General features: G+C 44.2%; 1 protein-coding gene across 1 annotated transcript in view; it reads left to right on the forward strand.

Annotated features, from left to right (window-relative positions):
- The window catches only part of LOC134670937 (protein mini spindles), a 63084-nt gene that overhangs the window by 4371 nt on the left and 32121 nt on the right, over positions 1-26592 (forward strand). Inside the window, exons 3-15 of the mRNA XM_063528771.1 lie at positions 11527-11657; positions 12314-12558; positions 13084-13244; positions 13876-14114; positions 14570-14764; positions 15195-15375; positions 18974-19107; positions 19607-19742; positions 20512-20646; positions 21022-21229; positions 22384-22605; positions 23713-23950; positions 24503-24652. Coding sequence (XP_063384841.1) covers positions 11527-11657; positions 12314-12558; positions 13084-13244; positions 13876-14114; positions 14570-14764; positions 15195-15375; positions 18974-19107; positions 19607-19742; positions 20512-20646; positions 21022-21229; positions 22384-22605; positions 23713-23950; positions 24503-24652 — 2375 coding nt within the window. The remainder of the gene's footprint in view (positions 1-11526; positions 11658-12313; positions 12559-13083; positions 13245-13875; positions 14115-14569; positions 14765-15194; positions 15376-18973; positions 19108-19606; positions 19743-20511; positions 20647-21021; positions 21230-22383; positions 22606-23712; positions 23951-24502; positions 24653-26592) is intronic.

Genomic DNA, 26592 nt, shown 5'->3' on the forward strand with positions numbered 1-26592 from the left:
ACGGCAAATATGTAACAATTATGAATCTAATACGATCATTTATATTCTTCTGCTTTCATAAGTAATAGTTTTTGATATTTTAAAAAGCGTTTTTCAATTAAAAGACATGTCAAGATCGCTTACCTTCTTGCAAGTTCTTTACAATGCTAAAAAAAACGAACTATAGACAACAATATTGGTGTGGCCCGCATCTACTTATAGCGACGCGTCGAAATCACGGAGTAAGCCACGCCTGCTATTATTGTAGTTTTGGAGATTTCAAGACATCGGTCGCCGAGTTATTAAATTGAGTCATCATTGTCATCAACCTGGCTATTATGCTGTTACAGTCAATTGGACTATCATCATCTTATTAATAGTAAACCTTGTTGCAAAGATTTTAAGGTCCATTAATAGTCAGAAAACAGTACTGATATACGTCAGAGTAATGTCTTGAGCATTTATCCAATCGGGAATTACGGCCATTATGTTATTATAACAATAATTTCGATACTTATTGTCGTCGAAAACAATCGAAATTGATTATCTATGACGTTCATGTAAACTACTACACGTACGAACGGAAACACTAAGAAACAGATTAGATTTTATAGTTACATATTTTCACCTTATGGTTATAACCATACAGCTGCAGAGGCAGGCGTGTCTCACTCCGCGATTTCGTCGCTTTGCTACAGGTAGCTAAAAGTACATCCGTTCGGCCCCAATTTTGGGGTTTGCCATAAGCGGCGCGTGGCGCTGTCGCCACCTAGCGGCCATATCTGTGCTGATCGTGACATACGCGTTTTGTTAGAGAGTGAGTCTTCTGTACGTAGTACTATTATTTATTCTGTGGCAGAGGCAACTGATAGACATTATTTTGCTATTGTTCCGTATCGTTATAAGTATTATTTTCCTTTCATCGCGACTAGTATTAGTATGTATTCTACGTTAACCCGATTGTACGCCAATAATGTAATTATGTTTTGAATAATGCAACAAATTCAGTGTTTTCTGTGGCCTCGCATACTTTTCAACACGCCACAACTTTAGCATAAAACAAGATTTTTGTCCCACATTTTCGTTCGTTCATCACCTATAAGGTTGCTAATCCACCTGTCCAATTTTTTTGTCCAATGTGTACTTGCGTCTCACATTTTGTTTAGTGAGAGAGTTAGACGCAATGCATATGGACCAAGAAATTCGGGTGGAATACCAACCTTAGGCCCACTTGCATCATTCTACTAACCCGGGGATAACCAGTTAAACCTGGAGTTACCATGGTTACCAGTACAATGTGACATTAGGTTATTAAGTTTAACCGCTTAACCCTGGGTTAGTGGGATGGTGCAAAGCAATTACGACTCTCTTTTTCTTGTCATTTGACTGCGAGTATAGTAGGTATTTGAATAGTCCTTCAGGCCTTATATTGTCCCCTTTTATTATTTATCATCGTAACCATCACGTTTTTACACGTGACGTATTTCACGGATAGAGGATGAAACCGCAACCGTCCTATTATAACAAGTTTAAAAATTGCCCAAATACCATAGGGCTTATAATAACTCGTTACGGAAACAGGTTTAAAAATTGTCCAAATACCATAGTGCTTAAAATAACTCGTTACGGAATCGGTGCAGTTCCTTGAGTTATTTTGGTAGCAAATATGTTAGGAATAGACTCGGTCTCTACGGAATTTGCTATATCGGGACTTTAGTATTTTGATCTTTAGAGATAGAAGCTAGAGTATGCATATTGCATGCCCTATTAATTACCTGCTGGCGGAGACTACTGCGAATTCCTTGGACTGCGTTTCGGACCAATGTTTCGATCTTGGAAGAACTCAAAGTGAAGGAGAGATTATCGTCGACTGTTCAAATACGAATCCTCAAATACTTCGGGCACGTTACACGAAACCAAAACTCCATGGAACGTCTCGTTGTCCAAGGACGAGTGGAAGGCAAGCGGTCACAAGGTCGGTCACCTACGCGCTGGACAGACCTGATAAAATCTGCGACACAAACCACCATAGTCCAATGTTCCCGTAACGCCGAAGACCGTGGCAAATGGAGGCACATTGCGAGGGCTGCGTTATCCACGATAGATCCACGTTATCCAAGAGTGAACGACTGAGGAGGATTAATTACCTACTCTATTTACACAAATATGTGAAATATGTTTACGTTTTTGTTGACATGGTAAAAATGGCTTCACTACGGTTGCTTGTACTTACTTTTTAGGTTTTATTCTAAAACATGAAAGTTATAAGATAACAATCGTAATAAGTAGCGCCCCTAACTATTTAAGTATTTATAGACAAAATATGGTGTACTGACAAAATATACTAAAACTTTTTTCCATGAACTAATAGCTAATAGTTTTTATCTTATCAGAATTAGAAAGCTTGTAACAACTCATAGGGGTATTGCAGTGGTGCAATGAAGTGTAATAGACTTAGTTAACAAAAGTTATTCCCTCCGCGATTGTAGAAATCGTTGGTGCGAAAGAAAGTTGGAACGGATGGAAACGTAGTGTACGTTTTATTCAGATTTCAGTTCTGTAGATAAAAGGGCATTTTTTATACTACGCTATAGATTTAGCGAATAAAGGATAATTTGATTATATTAAATGTTCAATGAAGTACGTTATGTTTTTTTAGGGTTTCGTACCTCAAAAGGAAAAAACGCACCCCATATAGGATCACGCGTGCGCCTGTCTGTCTGTCCGAACATTCCCCCCTTTATCTCCGAAACTACTGGGTCAAACATTAAAAAAAATACACAAAATAGTTCTTTACCCATAGATGACAGGAAAACCTATTAGAAATGGCAGTCAAGCGTGAGTCGGACTTAATTACTTAGGTTTTGATCCGACCCGACCGTCCCACATAAAAAATAAACTGTTAATAATTGGGTAATGTATGGAATCCTCGGTACGCGAGTACAATTCGCACTTGACCGGTTTTTTTTTTCAGTCAATGGACTAAGATTTTTTGTCTATATAATATACAAATTTTACCTTCCAATAAAATTAGTATTATGTTTCCTTCCACATCGAAGATCTTCATTGAGAGAGTAACGCGATCGTTGACCGATCGATGCCGCTAGCGTCTATGCAGTCGCTCCGCTCCACGCCGTGACGTAGTTTCGCTTCCCGTCCCTGCCAACCATTGCTCGCTTCCCGCTAATCGCCGCCGCCGCCATGTCATTGTTGAGGAGAAGTACCGTCGGCATAAAAGTAGCCTAGTAGCCTGCCAGGAAGGCATTACTCAGATCTTCGATGTGGAAGGAAACATAATACCAATTTTATTGGAAGGTAAAATTTGTATATTATGTGTTCCGTACTCCACATCGAAGATCTTCATTGAGACCTGTTTATTATCTCCTGGTGGCGAGTTAGCGGGCGCGCAAGCGATAGGGCTACACCTACTGTCATAGAACTCAGAGAAAGAATAAATATGTATACACCATATTGCAACCCATGAAATCACAGTGACTCGTTATAATGTGAATTGTACAGGAAATTGAGAATTGAAATTGTAATCTCAGGTTCGAATCTGACGTTAAACTGGTTTAAGAGAATTCTCATTCGAAATCGCATCCGATCCGCAGAATCTCGGCGAGTCATGTTCCCAATTAACAAAAGCGAAAATATCGCTAAGCAGTGGCGGATTTCCCATAAGGCACAGTAGGCCCGGGCCTAGGGCGGCAAGATATTAGGGGCGGCAAATTGTGACAAAAAATTAGGCCAGGCAACGAATTCTCAAAAAAAGGTACCTATAGAGGGGATTGGGGAATGCTTGAAACACAATTTTTGACTTTGTACCTAACTTTATTTGGACTATCTAAGAGGTGAACATATCAAAAGTCCCCGGCCGTAGGCCTTGAGCCGGGGGAAGAAAGAGTTTTGAAGGTCACATTTTTCAGTTTTTCGCTTATATCTCGGAAACTATGCGTTCTAACGACATGATCATTATATACAAAGTGACAGTTGGTTAAATTTGCTACAGGCTACAATTTTTACGATATCCGGACACACGGCGCGAAGCCGCGAACGCGAGTGTGGCGTCGATTTCGCATATTCTTGACGCACTCGCGCCTTGTTCCCCGTTTATAGGGTTCCGTACCTCAAAAGGAAAAAAACGGAACCCTTATACTCGTGCGTCTGGCTCTGGCTGTCCGTCTGTCACAGCCTATTTTCTCCGAAACTGCTGGACCAATTAAGATGAAATTTGGCACACATATGTAAGTTTGTGACTCAAAGATGGACGTGTAACGTAAATAAATGAATTTTAAATATGGAGGCCATTTTTGGGGGTAAATGAGAAAATTTAAAATAAAGTTTTTCAAACTATATCGTGTTACATATCAAATCAAAGAGCTCATTTTAAGAATCTCAATTTTTTTAAATAATTTTTGGATAAAATAATGCCGGGTTAACGCAAGGAAGAAGAGAATTCTAGGAAAAATAGTTTAGCAAATTAGCAGTTATTCAAGAAAATAGGCAAAAAAAAAACTTTTTTAGATTTTTTGAATGTTTTTGTAGGTACATAAAAATCAATGTTATTGGTAAAAAGTATTTGCTTATTTTTAGGGTTGCGTACCTCAAAAGGAAAAAACGAAACCCTTATAGGATCACTCGTGCGTCTGTCTATCTGTCCGTCTGTCACAGCCTATTTTCTTGGAAACTACTGGACCAATTAAGTTGAAATTTGGTACACATGTAAATTAGTGACCCAAAGAGGGACATGTTTTTTTTATCATTTTAAAATACATAGGTTCGAAGTTATTTAAGAAAATAGCCAATTAACATTCCCCCCCCCCCCCTTTATCTCCGAAACTACTGGGTCAAAAATTTCGAAAAAAATACACAAAATAGTTCTTTACCTATAGATGACAGGAAAACCTATTAGAAATGTGCAGTCAAGCGTGAGTCGGAATTATGTACGGAACCCTAGAAACGCGAGTCCGACTCGCACTTCGTCGGTTTTTTTTTCGTAAAACCTATGTTCCTTTGATCATGTCACAAGGACAATGACCCATTTCTGAGATATAATAACCGAAAAACCGAAAAATGTGACCTTCAAACCAAACCCCCCTACTTTTGATATGTTCACCTCCTAACGAGTCCAAAAAAGTTACTAAGTAAAAAATGTGTCCCGAGCATTTACCTCTATAATATATCTTTTCGTTGCCTGATCTAAATGTAGTCAATATGATGGGTGCTGATGCTGAGAAAGGGGCGGCTACAAGGCTTGGGGCCTAGGGCGGCAAAGACTGCAAATCCGCCACTGTCGCTAAGTGAATAGCTTTCCAGCAAATTTAGTTATTAAGTACATCGTGGATCAAAAGCAATCGTAGGCGAGGCCGGCTTGGATGAGACTGTGGCTGAAAGAAATAAGCGAAGTGTCCCCTAATATTTTGTGTAATTCTCGCAAGGTGACGTACCCAGACTACCTACTTATACTGGGTCTATACTTTATTCCGGAGCTTCTAAGAGTCCAGTCGGTAAGACACGTTATCTGGTTTAGAGCCGAAATTCGGACACAAAATAATAGCGTTAAAGTTATCTATGTAATTGCCCGGGCTACAGTGTAGTAGAGTAAGGTCATTGACCCTGCGGCCTGATGCTAACAGCAAAAGTGCGGCAGCTATTCTATCGTACTTCTTCTAACGTACCTAACGTTGTAGGGCTATTTAAATTAGGGCAAGTAGATGTCTCGCGTCCCAAGCTGGTGCTTTGGGAGGCGCTGGTCTCGCTATTAATGGCGTTGGAAGAAGGCATAGTGTCCGATAGTGGTTCATACACAGCACTTGTGAGAGGCTTATGAACGAGTATCGTTCTGAAAGCTAACATGGATAATAGAAATAGACGTCTGAGATAGCTCGCTACTTCACTGGATAGAGGTACCTGGCAGTTGATCTTATTTTTGATGCACCAATAAAGACCGTTTCTACATTGTGGCCGTACATGCAGCCTAGACAAGGGGACGATCTAGGGGCTCCCGTTACTGTTTTCTATACAAACACAGTACCGGAATCGGGAATATCCGGTTCTTCCATATTAGTGAGACAGTGACAGTTGCGTTTCGTTCGCTACGTAGCGTTAGACCTTGGAATGTTATATGCATGCGCCAGTCACGCCAGTAGCGGACGTCACTCCTGATCCCGCCAGCTCGGTGTTGGAGCGTCCTATCTGACAGGAGCTACGCCTCATTCTTAGGGTCGTTGACTCGTAAGGGAGGGCGGTCTCACGTTGTGTTCACTAGGACCGCCAGTAAATTGCAAGCTTACCACAGCTGCTTTAAGACTCCTTATCACGCCGTCGCAGTACACAGACTAGGCTGGGAGGTGGAGACATCCATGCCAAGTCTCACAGGCAGCTGTCAAACGTCGTGGTAGCAGTTCAATGAGTCTGTTAAGAAATACCGTGGCACAGTGCGAGGGCTCTCGAAAGCGGAGGCCGGCCAACAAGGCGCCTGTCAGGTGAAGACAGTCTCGGCGGCTGCTGGGCGCAGCTGCCACTCGGGCGCGCAGTGACTTCTTGATAAACCGTCGCCCTCGGGGGTTGTACCGACCTGGCAAGTAGCAAGCAACCAGCGCGACCTGTAGACGATCTGCTGGCATCAGCAGTTTTTGCGACAGCCGTAGTAACGGAAGGGATGTAGTGTCGCCGTCGTTTTATGTATACTGTACCGGTGCGGTTGTATGTTTACACTTCTGTCGTCAGCGCTGCAGATGCGGCCCGTTAACGGTTACTCTTCGCTGAAAGGGCCTTACCTCGTACATTGTCTACCAATATTGGAGATTGTAACGGACTGCTTGCATAAGATGAGGAAGAAAGTGGTGCGAGGCTTTCGGCAGCTCCGTGTTGCTGGGGACTGCGAAGGCTTCACCTTCCTCCATGAACTAAAGTTTGCGAATTTGAGACTGAACAGAAGGCATTGAGTCTCATTTCTGCGAGAAACTCTGCAGCAAGGCAGGCCTGTATGTCGCGAAAAAGAAAACTTTCAATCGGGGTGTTGTGCCGCGTGTCCCACGTGATGTCTAGGAGCGTGATGGTCTAATTCGCTTTATCCGAAGAGACACCCTATATCGAGTTAGTATAGGGCATCGAGTTAGTAGCATGCTTTTAAGGAAATCGAACTGAAGAAATCAAGTCTAAAATCGATTTTGGCGCTTTGCGTAACAAAACTGTTTCGATAAAGTCGAATACAGACAGATGGAAACTGCTGGAGTCCTCCTGGCCCCTTTCTCTTAGCACCGGAAACTCAAGCTTGTTCAGGCGCAGCGGGTTTATTTGTCCCATTTTGTTTATTATGGCTTTTCGCACGAGTTCGTCTTTGTAAGACGGAACTTAAGCTGGAGAGCGCGAGCAAGCAGAGATAATTATGTGAAGTCTGCAGACCTTTTCGATGCCTTTCACCTCGGTTTCGAGCGGTCGCACAGGGCCTTGTCGCTAGCTGTTCTCCGGTTGGACCACTCCATGGCCTCGAGAAGTCGTAGGAACTTCGAAGCGACACAGCGAAGTCGATCAGCACCTTTATGAAGCCCGGGAACACGACGTATTTTCCTCTGAGTATCGACATATCTTACCGCTTTCAACTCCGGGCAGTCGAGCTGCGCTAGGACGGGGCTCTTTACGACCTTGTCTGCCGTCGCCGGAGGATTCTTTAACCGAAACCAAGAGCTTAGCGGTCTGTTCGTGCTGTACCATACCATACCTATACCTTCACCATAGCTATAGGCGCCTGCGTACCTCAATGGAACCATGTGGACAGGACAAAACTGATACTGTGGCGCCCAGCGAGCAAGGGACGACATCGTCGTAGTTGCAGCATCGGTGGACAGCACCGGTGCCTGAGGCCGAGCGGCTCATGGCGGCCGCCACTGGTTCGGGAAGCGCTGGTGCGTGAGGCGAGGACCCATAGTGGCGGCCCGCTCTAGAGGCGTTGTCGCGTGAGGCGGGCGGCTCCATCGTGGCGGCCGCCACCACCGGCTCGGGAGGCGCCGGTGCGTGAGGCGAGAGGCGCCATCGTGGCGGCCAGCTCGGGAGGCACCGGTGCATGAGGCGGTCGCCGTCTGGCTGGCTGGTCTGGGAGGCACTGGTGTGAGGCGAGAGGCGCCATCGTGGCGGCCAGCTCAAGAGGCGCCAGTGCGCAGGTGGTGGTGGCATCGTGGCGGGCGGCATCATCGTGGCGGGCAGCGCCATTGTGGCAGCCGCCGCCGCCGCGTCGATGCGTAATGCGAGAGGCGCCATCGTGGCGGCCAGCTCGGGGGGCAGGCGGCGTCATCGACCGGGCGGCGCCATCATGGCGGCCACCGTCGCCAGGCTCAGGTGCGAGAGGCGCCGTCGTGGCGGCCAGCTCGACAGGCGCCGGTGCGCGTGACGGACGTTACCGGCACGGGAGGCGCCGATGGCTAGGCTCGTAGCTGCACGCATCATCACGGCGACGCTGTTGCCCTCGGCGGTGCCATCGTGGTGGCCACCACCGGCGCGTAGGTCACCAGCGACGTCATGACGGCCGGCAACCAACGCGGCGATCGTCGCTGTACTCGTAGCATTTCCACTGCTTACACGTAACTTACCTTCCTTCCGCTCGAGCAGTCGGGACGCAGAAGCGGTCCGCCTTCACCTTGGCGCGATCCACCCGCGATGCGCCCGCAGCTGCAGGAGCGGGCGTGTGACGTCTCGCAGAGCCACGCGGATCTCTCGGAGTCCCGCTGGACTGGAAGCGTCCGCACCGCAACTGCAGCAATAGGGGCGGGCGTGTAACGTCTCTCGGAGTCCCGCGGACTGGAGGCGTCCGCACCGCGACTGCAGCAACAGGAGCGGGCGTGTGACGTCTCTCGGAGTCCCGCGGACTGGAGGCGTCCGCACCGCGACTGCAGCAACAGGAGCGGGCGTGTGACGCCTCTCGGAGTCCCGCGGACTGGAGGCGTCCGCACCGCGACTGCAGCAACAGGAGCGGGCGTGTGACGTCTCTCGGAGTCCCGCTGACTGGAGGCGTCCGCACCGCGACTGCAGCAACAGGAGCGGGCGTGTGACGTCTCTCGGAGTCCCGCGGACTGGAGGCGTCCGCACCGCGACTGCAGCAACAGGAGCGGGCGTGTGACGTCTCTCGGAGTCCCGCGGACTGGAGGCGTCCGCACCGCGACTGCAGCAACAGGAGCGGGCGTGTGACGTCTCTCCGAGTCCTGCGGACTGGAGGCGTCCACCGTGGCCCGCAGCGTCGCGGTGTCTCGGAGTCACCTTGGACGACAGCAGAAGACGCGGCGCGCGCGGGCGGGGGCGGGCGCCGGGCCCGCGCCCCCGCGCCGGGGGACGGGGCGCCCCGGTCGCGCCGCAACTCTCAACACGAGGTACTCCCAGGCTACTGCCTGAGAACCCTCCTTTAGTGACGAAGTAACTTCTGAACGCCAATAAAATTAGAATATCTCAAACTGGCTCACCGGATGGTTCGAGACAATCCAAACCTCCTTATCAGCGAAGCGCGGCACCCGGCAGCAGCGCGCGCAGGCCGTCCTCCGCCGCGCCGCCCGGGCGCCGCCGCCGCCGCCGCAGGCACGATGACCGCACGTTCCCTCTCCGATGCGGAGCGACTTGTTACCACTTGTTAACAAAAACCACTGACGCACTTCCTACTTCGATCTCGAAAATGCGAGTTAACGGTAACGATTTTAGCAGCATGGAATGTGAAAATTAATTTAGCAAGAAAAAAAGTGGGTAGAATCGAAAAGCACCGTTCGATGACTTCGATCGCGAGACCGCCAAAAGACTAATAGTGGCGATCTCTGCCATATCTCACTATTTAATCGACCGAGCTTTGGATCGGAAATGTTAAAGCACCATGCTGCAAAAATATACGCAAAAAATATTTGCGGACCATCGGTCAAGACGGTCGACGAAACAATGACATGGCGGCGGCGATTAGCGGGAAGCGAGCAATGGTTGGCAGGGACGGGAAGCGAAACTACGTCACGGCGTGGAGCGGAGCGACTGCATAGACGCTAGCGGCATCGATCGGTCAACGATCGCGTTACTCTCTCAATGAAGATCTTCGATGTGGAGTACGGAACACATAATATGAATTAGAAGGATTTAACAGTTGTATGGGCCTGAATGCGATGAAGAGAGAAAACTGAAAAGTTTAGTGCGATCCCGTCCAGTCACCAACTACATAAATGCAGTTAGGTACTTACTATGGGGTCGAAAAGTGCTCGAGTGGTGACCACGGACTAGCAAGTGCAGCGTAGGATGTCCACCCACAAGATGGACGGACGACCTTGTTAAGGCCGCCGGAAGACGCTGGATGCGGGTCGCTTCCAACCGGTACGAATGGAGGTCCAAGGGGGAGGCCTATGTTCAGCAGTGGACGTCTTATGGCTGAGATGATGATGATGATGACGACTTACTATGTAAACGTACCTACCTAAGACGCGCGAAGATTGTTAAAAAGATAATTTAGTGCACGTGAAGCCAGCATTACCACACGTGAAATTTACACTATTTACCCTCATGCGAACCAAAACCTAAACTAATCCCGCCAACGTGAATTAATAGTTAGGCTTCACGCACACGCGCACACGTGATGTTGTATCTTGTTATGTTTCTCACGTGGTTCTAAGTATGTTAAATCCCTGACGGAGGGTATGATACTATCTATCAATGGAAGTTCCAAGCCTGGACGAGCGCCGGAGATCAGGCCAGCCTGGCTAGTGTCAATCAGGCTAATTCGAATGAACACTGACATCAGAATGGGCATACACACCGACCAAAGTTGTTGAGCAGATTAAATTTACCATTCCCGCTGATTTACCTTATTACCTTTTGGACGCCAATGACCTATATATCCGCACTGCAGGTCCAATGCCAAAGACGGATTCATCGGTCACAGACCACAGAGTAACATAGAGCTACGTGCATATATACGAGTATAAAGTTTAATTTCAGTTTTGACACTTCGGTGACGTGGCGTCCGAGTGACAGCTTTTGTGTTTAACACGGCATCTAAAAGGTTAAAACTTATACAATTTATGTGAATAGAAACATTTCATGCTTTTGTACCAATTATGGACTAATATGGGGCAATCGAATTGTCACAAATCAAGGTTTAGTCGCCGCTATTGAACGTGGCAATATCAATAATTTTGGGGTCAACAATGGTACAGTTTAACCTAGTTTTCATTGATAACACCAAGTCAACAATGATATGTGTAACCTAGTTTCATTGAGCTTTTTGAGCGCTAGTGGCCTAGCTGCAAGTCGTGCTTTGAAATCTAATGTAGTTTTGAACCCCGGCTTGTACATGTACATTATTATTGCGAGCCTATTGTGTCCCGGTGTATTGGGACGCGGGTATGTCCTTAAACTACGTCCAGGACCCGGGTATGTCCTTAAACCACGTCCAAGACCACCGGTGGACGGGCAGCAGCGTCCCTCTAATTCGGTGTACTCGACTGCGATCGCCAACCCGCCTGCCAAGGCCATCGCCAACGAGGTCTGCCGGATCCCCAGTTCATACCACAGTTTAATATTTTTGTGCAGGCATGGAGGCAGCGTTGGTGTTTGTGGAAAATTGCGGACACGCCGGCAAGACAACTGGCGAGGTGATGTCCGGTATCGTGGCCAAGTGCATCGCGGCGCCGAAGACGAAGACCAAGGACTTGGCTTTACAGGTATTTGGATTTTGACGTTTTATAATAAAACAATTTCAAAATCGGAATAATTAACATACAACAGGCGGGATACCGGTTAGGGAGGTATTCCATCTGTCCAATTTCTTTGTCCAATGTATATTGCGTCTCACATTTTGTTTAATGAAGAGTGAGACGCAATGATATTGGACAAAGAAATTGGACAGGTGTTATACTAAGTCACGGCTTTTTGCTACCGACGTTTACTCGATCGAAGTGAATTATTTCCTTGATTCATTATTGCTATTGCCTTCAGAACGCTCGTTGGGTTTTCTATGTAAGTATCGCTGCGCTTTTGTCATGTTTGCAAAAGTGTAAACCTGCAGTGGATTTTGCAGTTATCATTAAGGGAACAGTTGGACAAGGAAAGAGCGTTCGTTGTGAAGAATTTTGGTGAAGCATCAGAGAATTCTTCGGCTATGGTTATGATGATGATTATCAAGCCTACGAACGTTAGAACTTACAAGAACCTTGTGTTCAGAAATTTTGTGAAATTGTTATTAAAAATCAGAAATCCTTTTTCAGTTTGACGGCGGAAAGCCAACATGTCCAGTCCATGTTCAGTCTTTCAGTTTTATGCTTTATTAAGTACGTAATTGTTGATTCACAAAGTGGAAGTATTTTTTTTTAATCCATAGATCACCCTAATGTACGTCGAAATAGAGAAACACGAGATCGTCCAAGAAGAGCTGATGAAGGGCATGGAACAGAAGAACCCCAAAGTGGTCGCAGCCTGCATCACCACCATGAACACGGCTCTCAAACAGTTCGGAAACAAAGTCATCACCATCAAGCCGATGGTGAAGAAGATTCCAGTGCTGCTAGCTGATAGGGATAAGGGAGTGAGAGATGAGATGAAAGCGCTAGTCGTTGAGATGCACAGGTTTGTACTTTTGCATTCGTCGCATTAATGAACACGGCTCTCAAACAGTTCGGAAACAAAGTCATCACCATCAAGCCGATGGTGAAGAAGATCCCAGTACTGCTGGCTGAAGTAGTGAGGGATGAAATGAAAGCGCTAGTTGTTGAGATGTACAGTTTTATCCTGGTTATACTTTCTCTCGCATTTTATACAGACCCATTTGGAGAAGGTTCCTACATCCTAATTCAGGCAATAAGGTATAGTTCGTTTTTTTTAGCATGAAAGAACTTGCAAGAAGGTAAGCGATCTTGACATATATTTTAATTGAAAAACGCTTTTTAAAAATCAAAAACTATTACTTATGAAATCAGAAAAATGTAAATGATCGTATTAGATTCATAATTGTTACATATTTGCCGTAACTTATTTTTAAAATGTGTTTTTCAATTAAAAGACACATCAAGATTGTTTACCTTATTTCTAATGCTAAAAAAAAGAACTATAGTCCTGGTTAGAATGTAAACTTTAATCTACATCTTATTCCAGATGGATCGGCGGTGCCATAGAACCACACATCGCCACTCTACAAGCCGTAGTGCAACAGGAATTAAGGGACTCCTTTACGACGGGAGGCGCTCAGCCCACCAGATATTTGAGGTCGCAGCAACACAGAGTGAGGGACACGCCTGCCGCGGACACCGGAGATGGTAAGATGACATATTTAACTACAGAATACTACAGAATAAAAATTAAACCATGAAGTTCAGTTCTGATCTGGAATACAGTCACAAAAATTCAGAAAATTTGTGAAATAATGTTCTTAAATCTTAAATTAAGTTATAATGGGACATAATATGAGTCCATACAAGTGTCAGGTACACAGACCACCTCAACTACTAGACGGAGCACATAAGTCAATCGAGGTCACCACACATGCTCTTCCGTACAAATTTTGTATGACAGAGCGACAGCTTATTTCAGCTGCCCACAATTAGGGCCACTACTCGGGTATTTTAAATATATTTATAATTATTAAGCTGTAGGGGTGTTCTTGGGTTATTATAGTATAAAATAGCATAGAATACAACTCTATTATGCTGTTGGATTCGTAGCATTTTACAAGTAAAATTGTACATGTGTGTGGTGACCTCATGCTCATTGTAAACGCTTCGTAATGCGGCATCTCTGTAGTCTGTGGTCAGGTAGAACGACAACGTTTTTCGTGTCTGTGTAAGCCAATACGGGAGCGGCAGACAACCAATTATTAAAAGTAATTTAGCCATAATCTGGCCTTTATTATCGCTGTAATAATCTAAAAATAACCTAAACTTATCACAGGTGCGGTAGAAGACGACGACGTGGATGCAGCGGCCGGGGACACCGCCGACATGGACCCCTACGACCTCCTTGACCCCGTCGAAATCCTCTCCAAACTACCTAAAGACTTCTACGACAAACTGGAAGCCACCAAGTGGCAGGAGAGAAAGGAGGCGCTAGACGCTTTGGATAATATTCTGAAGACCGCGCCGAGATTGGAGCCGGGAGATTATGCTGATCTAGTCAGGGCTTTAAAGAAGGTATGTTCTTTACTTTCATATTATTATGAACCCTTGTCATCCCTTGATCCTCTACAAACTGTTTAAAGACTTCTATAACAAACTAAGTGACAGATTAAGTGTGGTTTTAGACATTTGGATAAGCTTTGATTTACTAAGCTAGCCTTGCTTGTTGTAAGTTTTGAACGAATGAGTGAATTAGTCATTGATCTGACGAGTGGCTTAGTCAGCAGAGCTTTTAGAGATTCAATATACATATATCGTCATCATATCTACCGGCAGACTACTTCTGGATATAAATCTCAGGATCTCCACCACGAACAGTCGTACGCTGCCTTATACGCTGGTTCCCTAATATCTTAACCTTGTTGGTAGCCTTCTCTTACTGCGTCCTCCCACTGGCGGTCGTCACCTTTTTGATACCAGCGATAAATAAACTTTAATACCTACTACATTAACATTGTATTCCATTCCAGGTGATATCAAAAGACAGCAACGTAATGCTAGTCGCTCTCGGAGGCCGCCTGCTCGCCGCCGTAGCATCAGGGCTCCGGAACAAGTTCCAGCCATACGCTACAGCGTGCGTGCAGGCCATACTAGAGAAGTTTAAGGAGAAGAAAACGAATGTTGTCACGGCGCTGAGAGAGGCTATAGACGCTATTTATCCTGCTGTAAGTATGGTTTACTATATCAAGTCTTTAACACAAGTATCTTGATGCTTGGAGGCCGTAGCATCACGAATCCGCGATAAATGATAACCATACGCTGCCGCGTGTGTACAGGCCATTCTAGAGAAGTTTACAAATTTTGGGACTGCACAGAGATAGGCTATAGACGCTTTTTTATCCTGCGGTTGGTACTATACATATATCAACTCCGAGTATTTTGTTTTCTCTAAGTTTGTTACTCACATGATGAGTCTAACGACTACAGACTCCTTTAGAAAAATAAGGTATGTATCTTTATTTTAACCAATAACCAAGTGAGTGACTACCATTTTTATTTACTTATTTAAAAGTTTTAGCTAGTTTTATAAATCGTTTTCTTAGAAGGGGCGTAGTGTCTTCACAACTAAGGTTAAAAACCACTATCTCATTGCAGACAAATCTCGAGGCCATAATGGAGGACATGCTAGCCGCGTTTGACAATAAAAACCCGTCGATTAAGGCCGAAAGCGCAGTGTTTCTTGCACGCGCGCTTACCGTGACACAGCCCGCCGCCTTCAACAAGAAACTCGTAAAAGCCTACGTCGGGGGACTGCTTAAACTCATGGAGAGTGCCGGTATGTACTATTCACTCGTATTTGACGGTTAAAACATGGGGTTTGACACAAAAACCTCGCGCGTGACAGTAAAAACCCGTCGATCAAGGCCGAAAGCGCAGTGTTCCTTGCACGCGCCCTCACTGTGACACAGCCCGCCGCCTTCAACAAGAAACTCGTCAAGGCCTACGTCGGGGGACTGCTTAAACTCATGGAGAGTGCCGGTATGTGTAACTATTAAGGCGTCACTTGCATATTTGACAGTTAAAAAGCACGGGTTCAACAAAAACCTTGCGTTCGACAGCCTAAACCCGTCGAGCGAGAGCGTAGGATTCTTAGCACGCGCTGCTTTTAACAAGAAACTTTTCATGCATATGTCGGGGGACTGTTTATACTCATGGAGAGTGTCGGTATGTGTACCTATTAACGAGTCACTGTTGCATATTTGACAGTTTAAAAGCACGGGTTCAACAACCTCGCGTTCGACAGCATAAAACCCGTCGAGCGAGCGCGTAGGGTTCTTAGCACGCGCTGCTTATAAAAAAAAAATCAAAGCCTATGTACCATTATGCAAAAAACGGCAATAGTTATTTTATTGTTTTTAGTATTTGTTGTTATAGTGGCAACAGAAAATACATGATTTGTGAAAATTTCAACTGCCTAGCTATCACGGTTCATGGGATACAGCCTGGTGACAGACAGACGGACAGGCAGACAGACAGCGGAGTCTTAGTAATAGGGTCCCGTTTTTACCTTTTGGGTACGGAACCCTAAAAATTGCAAATATTGAGCCAATAAGTTAAGGGCGAATCAACTTTTTCTTGTCACTAGTTGCCATGGTTACGGTCTCCTGGGTCACTCTTAAAATACTAGTTATTCCGTATTTAAATGAACCAAACTTGATTTTTTTCGTAGTTACAAGGCCTTTTCATAATGGTACAGTCACCACATGGGAATGTTGAGCCACTTGGCAATGGACGCAATTTAGTCGTGTAATATAATGGGTTCGGTATTTTTCGTTAGTAGGCACGATCGCGATATGACCGATGTTACCCGATGATATCTTGGTTGCTTTGTTGCGTCAAAATTTCACTATGTCAAAACTAGTTGACGTAATAAAAATTACTTCGTCTACGAAAAGGATTAGCCAACGGCCATTAAATTTTGAAGTTACTCGTTTGAATCAGACGCTAGATGTCGTTGTTCCTAGCGGAAACTGGATAACGAGAGTTCTTCATGAATTCGTCTAAAACCGTTTAGTAATCTACTAGTATTTTTTTCAAATTGGATGCCATGATTTAACTGACATTAATAGGCGAGATCTTTTTTCAAGTCGAGATATTTATATAAATATCCATGTTATCACTGTTATCAGGCAATTTCAAATTATTTTTTCATTGAGAGAGACAAATGCTATTGCTGTCTTTACTATCATTAAATGTGTCACAGCTCCTAGTTGACGTTAATTGAATACTTATGTAACCTTTGTGGAAATATGGTAGATAACCTTTGATAGTCTACATATAATCCTATAATCTGTCAGTAGCTATAGAAATGTTTAATAGAGACTTGATAGTTTCTGACTCAAATTCTAACTTTGAAAAAATATCTGACAATGAGTATTGTCAATTTTTTTTTCGCTGTAACATTAATTGCGGAAAAGTAGCTATCTAAATCTAGTAAAAAAATCAAATATGCCACCGGCAATAAACGACGAAACTAGACATGAAATTATATTTTTGCACCAGCAAGGGTTAAGCATGCGTGCAATAGCAAACGCGTTAAATGTGCAGGTATAAGGTTCTACAAAATAATAATTTCCAAACACATTGATTTTATTAAGAAAATATCTAACCTATTCATTCCTTTCTAGCGAAATACTGTCAGTTTGTGGGTAAATAGGTATGCCGCAGAAGGAGATATAAATGATCACCGTCAAGGCAATCATGGTGTCTCGATACTATCAATGGAACAACGCAATGAAATGCGAGAGAGCTACATGGAAAATGGGTTTATATCTACCAACTATTTCGCAGACCGCTTCAATTGCCACCCCAATACCATCCGAAAGCATTTGCATTCTATGGATCTTCACCATAGACGTCCCGCATACAAAATTGCTTTGACAGAAGATCACAAAATCGCTCGAGTCAATTTTGCTCAACAGTACCGAAATTTTGATTGGGGTTCGACAATATTTTCCGATGAGAAGTCGTTTAATTCAAGTGACCACGGTCGTTTACATCTCTGGCGTTATGACAATACGCGATATGCGGAAGACCATGTTATACCAAACAGGGAGTCGGGTCGCATCAGTGCAAATTTGTGGGGGTGGATGAGTTCGGACGGTGTAGGTGAGCTGGTTCCTTTACCTCCCAGGACCAACGCTCAATGTTATCTCAGCGTGTTACAGGAAAGCATGCTTCCCACCGTAAGGGCATTTTATCCACGGGAAGAATTGCCACATTTTCATTTTGTGCACGACAACTGCACGATACACAGGGCCAGGATTGTAAAAGACTGGCTCCATCAACGTCGACAGGAAATAACGGTCATACCGTGGCCTGCTAAGTCTGCGGATCTAAACCCCATAGAGAATCTATGGGGTTTAATGGTCCAAAGATGGGAAAATCGAAATGAACGATCAAGACAAGCTGTGGAAAATCATTGCCAAGAAGTTTGGGAAGACTTGCGAGGAACTGATTATTGCACTCGATTTGTGGAGTCCATGCCTTCGCGTCTCCAAGCTGTCATTGATAACGATGGGTCATATACAAGTTATTAGTTTTTAGATATCTCTTTGCTTTAATACGAATAAACAGATTTTGGTCTATTTGTTATGTTTTTTACATTTTAAATAGTAGAGTTAAACGTAAATATTTTTTAAATAATAATAAATATTTTGACATAGATCTTTACGAGACAGTAATGAGGGTATTAGACAACATTACAAAGAAATGTTTTAAATTCCAATAAAAAGAACACAATAAAATATTCGTAAAATAATGAACTTCTGCTTATTTATAATTATATTTTTCATTCACTTTCCTTTTGACAGCTGTTATCTACATGAGTTTCAGTTTATGAATTATATGGAAATGGCTGCCGTTAAAAGGAAAGTGAACGAAAATTTCTACATAGCAGCTTAGCAGTCAAATAGACGTTTCTAGGACTAAAGCGGATGTTGTAATGTAACCATAGTAACGTCAGCTTCCGGAAAAATCGCTATCAATCATTGGTTAAATATTTTTGTTATTACGTAACCATAGTAACGCCACCTTCCGAAGAAAACACGGGCGGTCATTGGCTAACCGTATTTGGTTTTACGTAACTGTAGCAACGACCGCCCCATTGGTCAGCAGAGTTCGGCCGAAGTCGTGATACGAGACTGGTAAGAGTTCGGACCCCGACTTGGATTATTCGACCAAGTTGCGAACAGTGGTAAGTGGCTCAACATTCCCGTGTGGTGACTGTACATCTACTAAGCACGTTTGTAGAACATGGTACAGCAGCTCTTCTGAGAAACTCTGCTACTATTGTCTCCTGGCTGATGGGACAGAATAACAACAAGAAATAATTGATGGACCCTTAGTATTAAAATACATTGATTTGTTTTCAGACCCGGCCGTGCGCGAGGCGGCGGCCGAGGCGCTGGGCACGGCCACGAAGCTGGTCGGCGAGAAGAACATCGCGCCGCACATCGGCAAGTTGGAACCCTTGAAGGAGCAGAAGATTAAGGAGTATGCTGATAAGGTATTTGTGCTCTTTGCATTGACATATGTGACGTTCCACGGCAACAGGTACCTTATGGCGGCTGGCGCCTACGTCGCATAGTGCCGCAATAATATTGGAGCGGCGTTAATAATAGCGTAAGCGCCAACCGCCATAAGGTACCTTTACGTGGGAAGTCACATATATCTGGGACAGGTCTTATGGGCACTGAGAATGGTGGTATTTCAGCAGTGTCACTCAAGCCAATCGTGCGCGTGATGCGAACTCATCAGCCAATCGCGTTGTAGCGGTGGCACTCTGGTGTACTGGGCCTATTATTATTACCCGTAAGGCCCGTTTTTAGATATGGTCAATCCTTGGGTTTCTATACGCCAGTTTTTGATGTTAAAGATGGCATATGTTATCCTTTGGCAGATTTTTCATTTTCTTTTTCGACAATTTATGGGTATTATTTTCGTAGTAAATTCGAAGTGTTATAAGATGAAGATGCATCACGTTTTTATAATGTGTCTGTAAACAGGCGGAGATCAAAGTGAAAGTGGCGGGCCCCAAGAAGGAGGCGAAGGGCAAAGCACCCGTGGCATCGGCTCGCGGCGATCAGCCCGCCAAGCCGGCACAAGCCGCGCAGCCCAAGCCGGCCAGGAAACCTGCGACAGGTATCACATCATATCTCTCTTGTATTTATTTATATTAGTTGTAGGACTTGTACAAAGAGTAACACCTAACTGTACATCGGTGGACCTTATTACAAAAGGCATAAGGTCCATCGATGTACAGTCGCCATCTGATATATCGGAGCGGCCAAGGCGCTCACAAATATCTGAACACGCCTCTATTGTCAAGGCGTCAGAGTGCGTGTTCAGATATTGTGAGCACCTTGGCCGCTCCGATATATCTGATGGCGACTGTACAGTTAACAGAAGGGGCAATGGTAGGTGAGCTGGAGCTCTACCAGGCATGCATGCTCTACCATGGATGGTAGAGTTGTATTTACGGTCGTTTGTTGCAATTTTAGCTAGCCGATGGAACTGTTTAAAACCCAGCCAGACTTTGAGGCTCCTTTATTCGGTGCGAGAACTCGCGTGTGCGTTTTGTTACTTTATTATGTTGACCGTCCGATGGAATCTGTTGTACAGTCGCCATCAGATATATCGGAGCGGCCAAGGTGCTCACAATATCTGAACAAGCACTCTAACGCCTTGACAATAGAGGCGTGCTCAGATATTTGTGAGCACCTTGGCCGCTCCGATATATATGATGGCGACTGTACCTCTCGAGTACCTAGTCGACGATGTAACGAACCCCGCATGTGTGAGTTTCTGATCTCTCTATCTTTTACGTTCAGTTGACTGAGTTAAACCACATTTACATCGATAAGAAATAATCTATGAACTAAATGGACTGCTTACTTTTATTTTATTTCAGGTGCAGCTAAAAAGGCCGGCGGTGCGAAGAAAGCGCCAGCTCGCGCGCAACCCAGCCCGCCGCGAGAGATGGAACTGTCGCAGGAAGAAGTTGATGCCAGGGCCGAAACTCTATTGTCTGCCGACATAGTTTCAGGTTAGTCTTTGATCTTGGACTCTGGATAACACCGGACGCTGAGAATTTGAACGCCAAACGGCGCATTCATTTGCCGTGCCACTGATGCCACGGCGGGGGTAAAATTTAGTTTTGTGAATAAATAACGTCAACCTAAAAGTGGGGTGTTTTCAGAAGATTATCGTCAAAAAACGATCGACGTCCAATACCATTTTTAGCGTCGTTGTCACGATTTTGCGTTGACGTCAATTGCCGTCTTTGGCGTTCAAAAGGTTAAATTATACAACGGGACTTAACCGTGTATTTAGGTTTTAAAATTTACATCCGACGTTTCGAGGACGGCGTTGTCCCGTGGTCTCGGAGAAGACTCCTTTTAACATCGTTATTGTACGAAAGGTCTCGGCGACGGCAACTGGAAGACCCGGCTGACGGCCGCGCAAGGCTTCCACTCCACCGTCCAAGGTCTGACGGCCGAGGACGCTTCAGCTCAGGTGTTGTACCGCATACTCAACAAGAAGCCGGGCCTGAAGGACACCAACGTGCAGGTCATGAAGGCTAGATTAGAAGCCTGCAAGTATATCACGGAGAACTTCCCCATTTCCACGTAAGTTTTAAGAAAGTACTAGACCAGCGGTCGGCAACCTTTTAGCAGTCAAGGGCCACATAATAGTTAACAAAGTTGACGCGGGCCGCACTTTGTTAATATTTATGACTTTATCAGACATTGTTGTTTGTCAATATTACATACAAAATAGGCAGGGAGGCTCGCGGCCCGCAAGTGAGAGGTTCGCAGGTCGCTTGTTGCCAACCGCTGACTTTGACCAAGAGAAGTCTGCAACGATTTTGATTGATAGCAAGTGCAAGTGTTATTTATACGTCATAATTTCATAGAAGATTGAGGTTTACGATAACACTTGCACTGCGTGTGCTATCAAAATTGTTGCAGAATTCTCTTGGTCTAACTCTAGAAAATTATAAAATGAACATGACCTTAAACATGACCAAAATTGAATAGCGACTTATTGATTCCGATCTGCCGTCTGCCTATATAATACTGGCTATCCAGGAAATGATTCTCGGGTAATTTATTTTCTTGCGATCTTTGTACAGTCCATCAAATATATCGAAGCGGCCAAGGTGATCCCAATATCTGAACACGCACTCTAACACCTTGACAATAGAGGCGTGTTCAGATATTTGTGCGCGCCTTGACCGCTCCGATATATCTGATGGCGGTTGTACTAAGCCCATAGACCAGGAATCCTCTAGACGGAGTTTAGAGCAATTATTTCATGAAACCGATGCTGCTAAAAATACTGGGGTGCGTGGGACGAGGTGAGCGAGTCCCGTGCCGTGATTGGTCCGTTCAAAGACACGAGCGTCACACATAGACACTTGACTCGAAAATGGAGTAAAACTACCGTATATTCGTGGCAGAGGGGGTAGCGCTACTATGCTCAGTCTGGAGGATGTTTTGTCTGTGACTATAGTTCGTTTTTTTTAGCATTAGAAATTAGGTAAACAATCTTGATGTGTCTTTTAATTGAAACACACATTTAAAAAATAAGTTACGGCAAATATGTAACAATTATGAATCTAATACGTTCATTTATATTCTTCTGCTTTCATAAGTAATAGTTTTTGAATTTTAAAAAGCGTTTTTCTATTAAAAGACATGTCAAGATCGCTTACCTTCTTGCAAGTTCTTTCTAATGCTAAAAAAAACGAACTATTATAAATCATACACCATTTTTATAGCACGGCAGCAGACTTCGTCCTGCACGACGTAGTGGCCAAGCTCGGCGAGACGTCCTGCGCGTCCATCGCCACAGACTGTCTCACATCTCTTGCCGACGCGTGTGGCTTCGAACACGTGCTCAACGAGGGATTGAGTTACGCTATGGACTCGCAGAAGAATCCTAAAGTGCAGTCGGAGATGTTTAACTGGATGAGCAGTGCTATCAAGGAGTTTGGATGCACGTAAGTACTTTTGTTCAATAATTACAACTGCCTCGAGTGTGTGGCCGACGCGTGCGGCTTCGAACACGTGCTCAACGAGGGATTGAGTTACGCTATGGACTCGCAGAAGAATCCTAAAGTGCAGTCGGAGATGTTTAACTGGATGAGCTGTGCTATCAAGGAGTTTGGATGCACGTAAGTACCTTTATGTGATAATAAGGACTGTCTTGTTTCTGGTTGACGCGTGCGGCTTCGAACACGTGCTCAACGAAGGATTGAGTTACGCTATGGACTCGCAGAAGAATCCTAAAGTTCAGTCTGAGATGTTTAACTGGATGAGCTGTGCTATCAAGGAGTTTGGATGCACGTCAGTACTTTTGTTCGATAATTACAACTGCCTCGAGTGTGTGGCCGACGCGTGCGGCTTCGAACACGTGCTCAACGAAGGATTGAGTTACGCTATGGACTCGCAGAAGAATCCTAAAGTTCAGTCTGAGATGTTTAACTGGATGAGCTGTGCTATCAAGCAGTTTGGATGCACGTCAGTACTTTTGTTCGATAATTACAACTGCCTCGAGTGTGTGGCCGACGCGTGCGGCTTCGAACACGTGCTCAACGAGGGATTGAGTTACGCTATGGACTCGCAGAAGAATCCTAAAGTGCAGTCGGAGATGTTTAACTGGATTTGCTGTGCTATCAAGGAGTTTGGATGCACGTAAGTTTTACTACACCTTACAAACACAAACAAACAAACAAAGTCCCCCGCCGCGTCTTAATCTGGTTTCATGTTTACATTATTTAAGTATTATTTAAGCGTTAATTAGGTTTGTCTTAATTTTTGGATATTCTACAATGAAATAAATTTTATCTTATTCTGTTCTAATAACCAACGACACCCAATGTGTTAGGCTATCCTTGGCGCTTAGCATTTTTGGCGTCGTTTTCCCTGCGCGTGACTTGACTGAAGTAGCTCTCTAGCTATCCCTATACGAGAGTGAACGATTGCCGAAAGTCTTTGTGTAACCTTGATCTCCTGGAGAATGGATATATTAGTGCGACACTGAGTCCATGATATCCGCAGCACCCTTCAAATCAAGTAATTCATACATACCTAATATTCATTTACAGAATGAAAATCCAATCGATCGTAGCGCATTCAAAGAAAGCACTCAGCGCGACCAACCCCAACGTGCGAACGTCCACCGTGAACTTCCTCGGCATACTGTCTCTGTATGTGGGTCCGTCGCTCATCACCCACTTCGACAGCGAGAAACCGGCCACCAAGCAGCTTATTACGTTGGAGATGGACAAACATGCCAACAGTTCCCCACCTACACCTACAAGACAGCCTGGGAAAGTTAGCAAGGTATGTTGTAATCTGAAATCTTAGAGGATATAACCAACGGAGACGCCATGTCTATAATTTTCGGTACAAAATAGTCTGCCGTTTTTTTGCGGGGGAAGGGCACATCAAATGTATACGTGACGTAAACGTAGCCATGTCAGATAAACGTCAGTCCATACATGTGGTAATGTGGTTGACATGTCGTTGACCATTGGCCGCCTATTTTCGACAGAGGGGAACGCCTGTTAATGACCACTCCGCTAAGTCTGAAATAGATGTCATATATTAAGGAAAAAGTGACGAATCCGTCTAGCTATCCGGGGTAACGCCGTGAACCGCTAGGCCACCCCGCCACGGCGGAACCGGTCCCAATTTATTTTTTATTTCGGATTCAAAGTATTAGATATAACAATTCGATTCTTTCCCAAAGTTGTGTAAGGTAAAATCAATAAAAACTTCACTGTGTGGCAAGACCATTGGTAAACACTAGACATACCTAGAGTTTTTATCGTACCGTAACCTTAGCCACTATATTTTGTAGTGTCTCAATTTTAAACCTGATTTTTTTCGCAGTCTGCAAGTAAAGGCTCCGTAGGCGACGACCTGGACGAGCCATACGAGGAAGAAGAACCAGCGGTCGTGGAGGACAGCCGGCCGCGCACAGACATAGCGCCGCTCATCACGGATGCACTCGTCGCTGAGATTAATGACAAGAACTGGAAGGTGAGTTTGTCTGTCTAGCTGTCGTGTATCTGGGACGTGACGAATTAGACCGGTGTATACAGAACAAGCTGCCTCTCGAGGAAAATGCCGTGCGAAGCAAGTCGGTATCTGAACGCGTGCCTCATCCGAGGTAGCGCGTGCGTTTGTATGGACCCTATTATCACGCTTGTTTAATGCAATGTCATGTGGGCATTTTTTTAATAGGATCTTATGAACGCATTGGAAGTTGCACTTGAGGTTGGTTTATTGGTTTGGTTGGCCGACCAAATATATAAACGGCTTTGATAAGCCGCTCGCCGCGTCGCGGGCTCTGCGCCCAGTCCGCGGCCTCACGGCTCGGCCGCGACATCGAGCGACTTGCGACGGCGGGAGCGATAAAGGTTGGAGCGTGACACAGCGATCGGACCTTTCTCTCCAACCTATGGTTATCGCTCCCGCCGCACATAGGTCGGAAATCACGATTTAGGCCGCCAAAAATATTTTATTGCATTTTTGCGCTTTATATACGATTTCGAACTAAGAAAACATATTTTTAGATAATTACAATTATTATTTTTAAATTTTGGGCCTTTTTTCCAAAAAATGTTGATTTTGATCCTCCTCGCTTGATTATTTAATATAGGTAACGAGTATTAATGATAGATAATATAGTAAATAAATATGTATTTTCTTCCATTGAACATACAAATAATAAAATATACATATATTTATACATATATATTATATTTAGGTATAAGAGTAACATATGTATTACAGAAACTAATAGAAATATACAAAGGTTGTTATCTAATATTATTACGATTGATACATTTACCCAAAAAGATTAATATAAATAAATAAAACCCTCGCCACATTTAATCATCATCATATCTTAAAGAAAAATCCAGCATCGCTTGGATAGCATTGATCATTCTCCGCTCTCGCCTTATGTGGTTCAGCAGAAATCAATAGCTGCATAGTTTCTGACAGAAATAATTTAACTCGAGGTTTCGTTATCTTTCTCGTAGGTACTGCTGATAAGCGGATCGGAGGTCAGAACCAACCTATGGTAAATGTCCAGGCAAAACTTTCGGGCATAGTTTAAACGATATGGCCGAAAGTGTTTGTTTCGGGCTTCTGCAGCTTCCTCCGAAAGATGTCCTAAGGGAACTATTAAGTTTTCAATAATATGTAATTCTGCCATGGATCAGTATTTTGTGCATTGTCGGTGTCATCGGATGCCACTCATACAAATTTATATAAAGCTTTGCCGTTTCCAGAGCGTATGAGCGGAGCGGCGGAGCTTCCTTCCAACCAAGATTCATTAGATATCAGAAAATTTTCCACAATGCGACGTGATCTAATCCATCTCTTTTTAAATTCTGATTCAAAATGTGAAAATTTACGCTTCATGTTCTTTTTTTCTTCATCTCCGTCACCTGAGCGCATAAGGAGATAATTTTCCAAAAAGTCCAATTTTTCAGTTATTGACTGAAAATTCTGTTCATATAACTTATCAGACAGGTATTTTCAAGCCACAACTTTTAACCTAGAACCTAGAATAACAGAAAAGACATTTTAACGCTAATGAACACAATAACGTAATAATTTGCCTTTTCCGAAAATTTTTTTTGAAACTCGATATTTTACGAAGTGCCCAAAAGTGCCCTCCAATTTTTTCATAAAAGGTAAAGATATAGTTGATTTATAGAATGACATAAAAAATATAACTGGGACGTGCCCGGAAGTATAGTATTTTCACAATTGAATATGAAAAAATAACAAAACTTTCATCAAGAAAAGGGTCATGTTTAGTGGGTTATATATATATCATAAAATAAATATTTCTAATTCAAAATAATTTAAAATAATAGAAATTTACCTGAATTTTTGATATCCATCACTTTCACTGACAAATAAACTCCACAAAAATAAATATTGGCTTAGAAATGTTTGCTTCG

The sequence above is a fragment of the Cydia fagiglandana genome, chromosome 14, assembly GCF_963556715.1.
Source record: "Cydia fagiglandana chromosome 14, ilCydFagi1.1, whole genome shotgun sequence".
Classification (NCBI taxonomy): domain Eukaryota; kingdom Metazoa; phylum Arthropoda; class Insecta; order Lepidoptera; family Tortricidae; genus Cydia; species Cydia fagiglandana.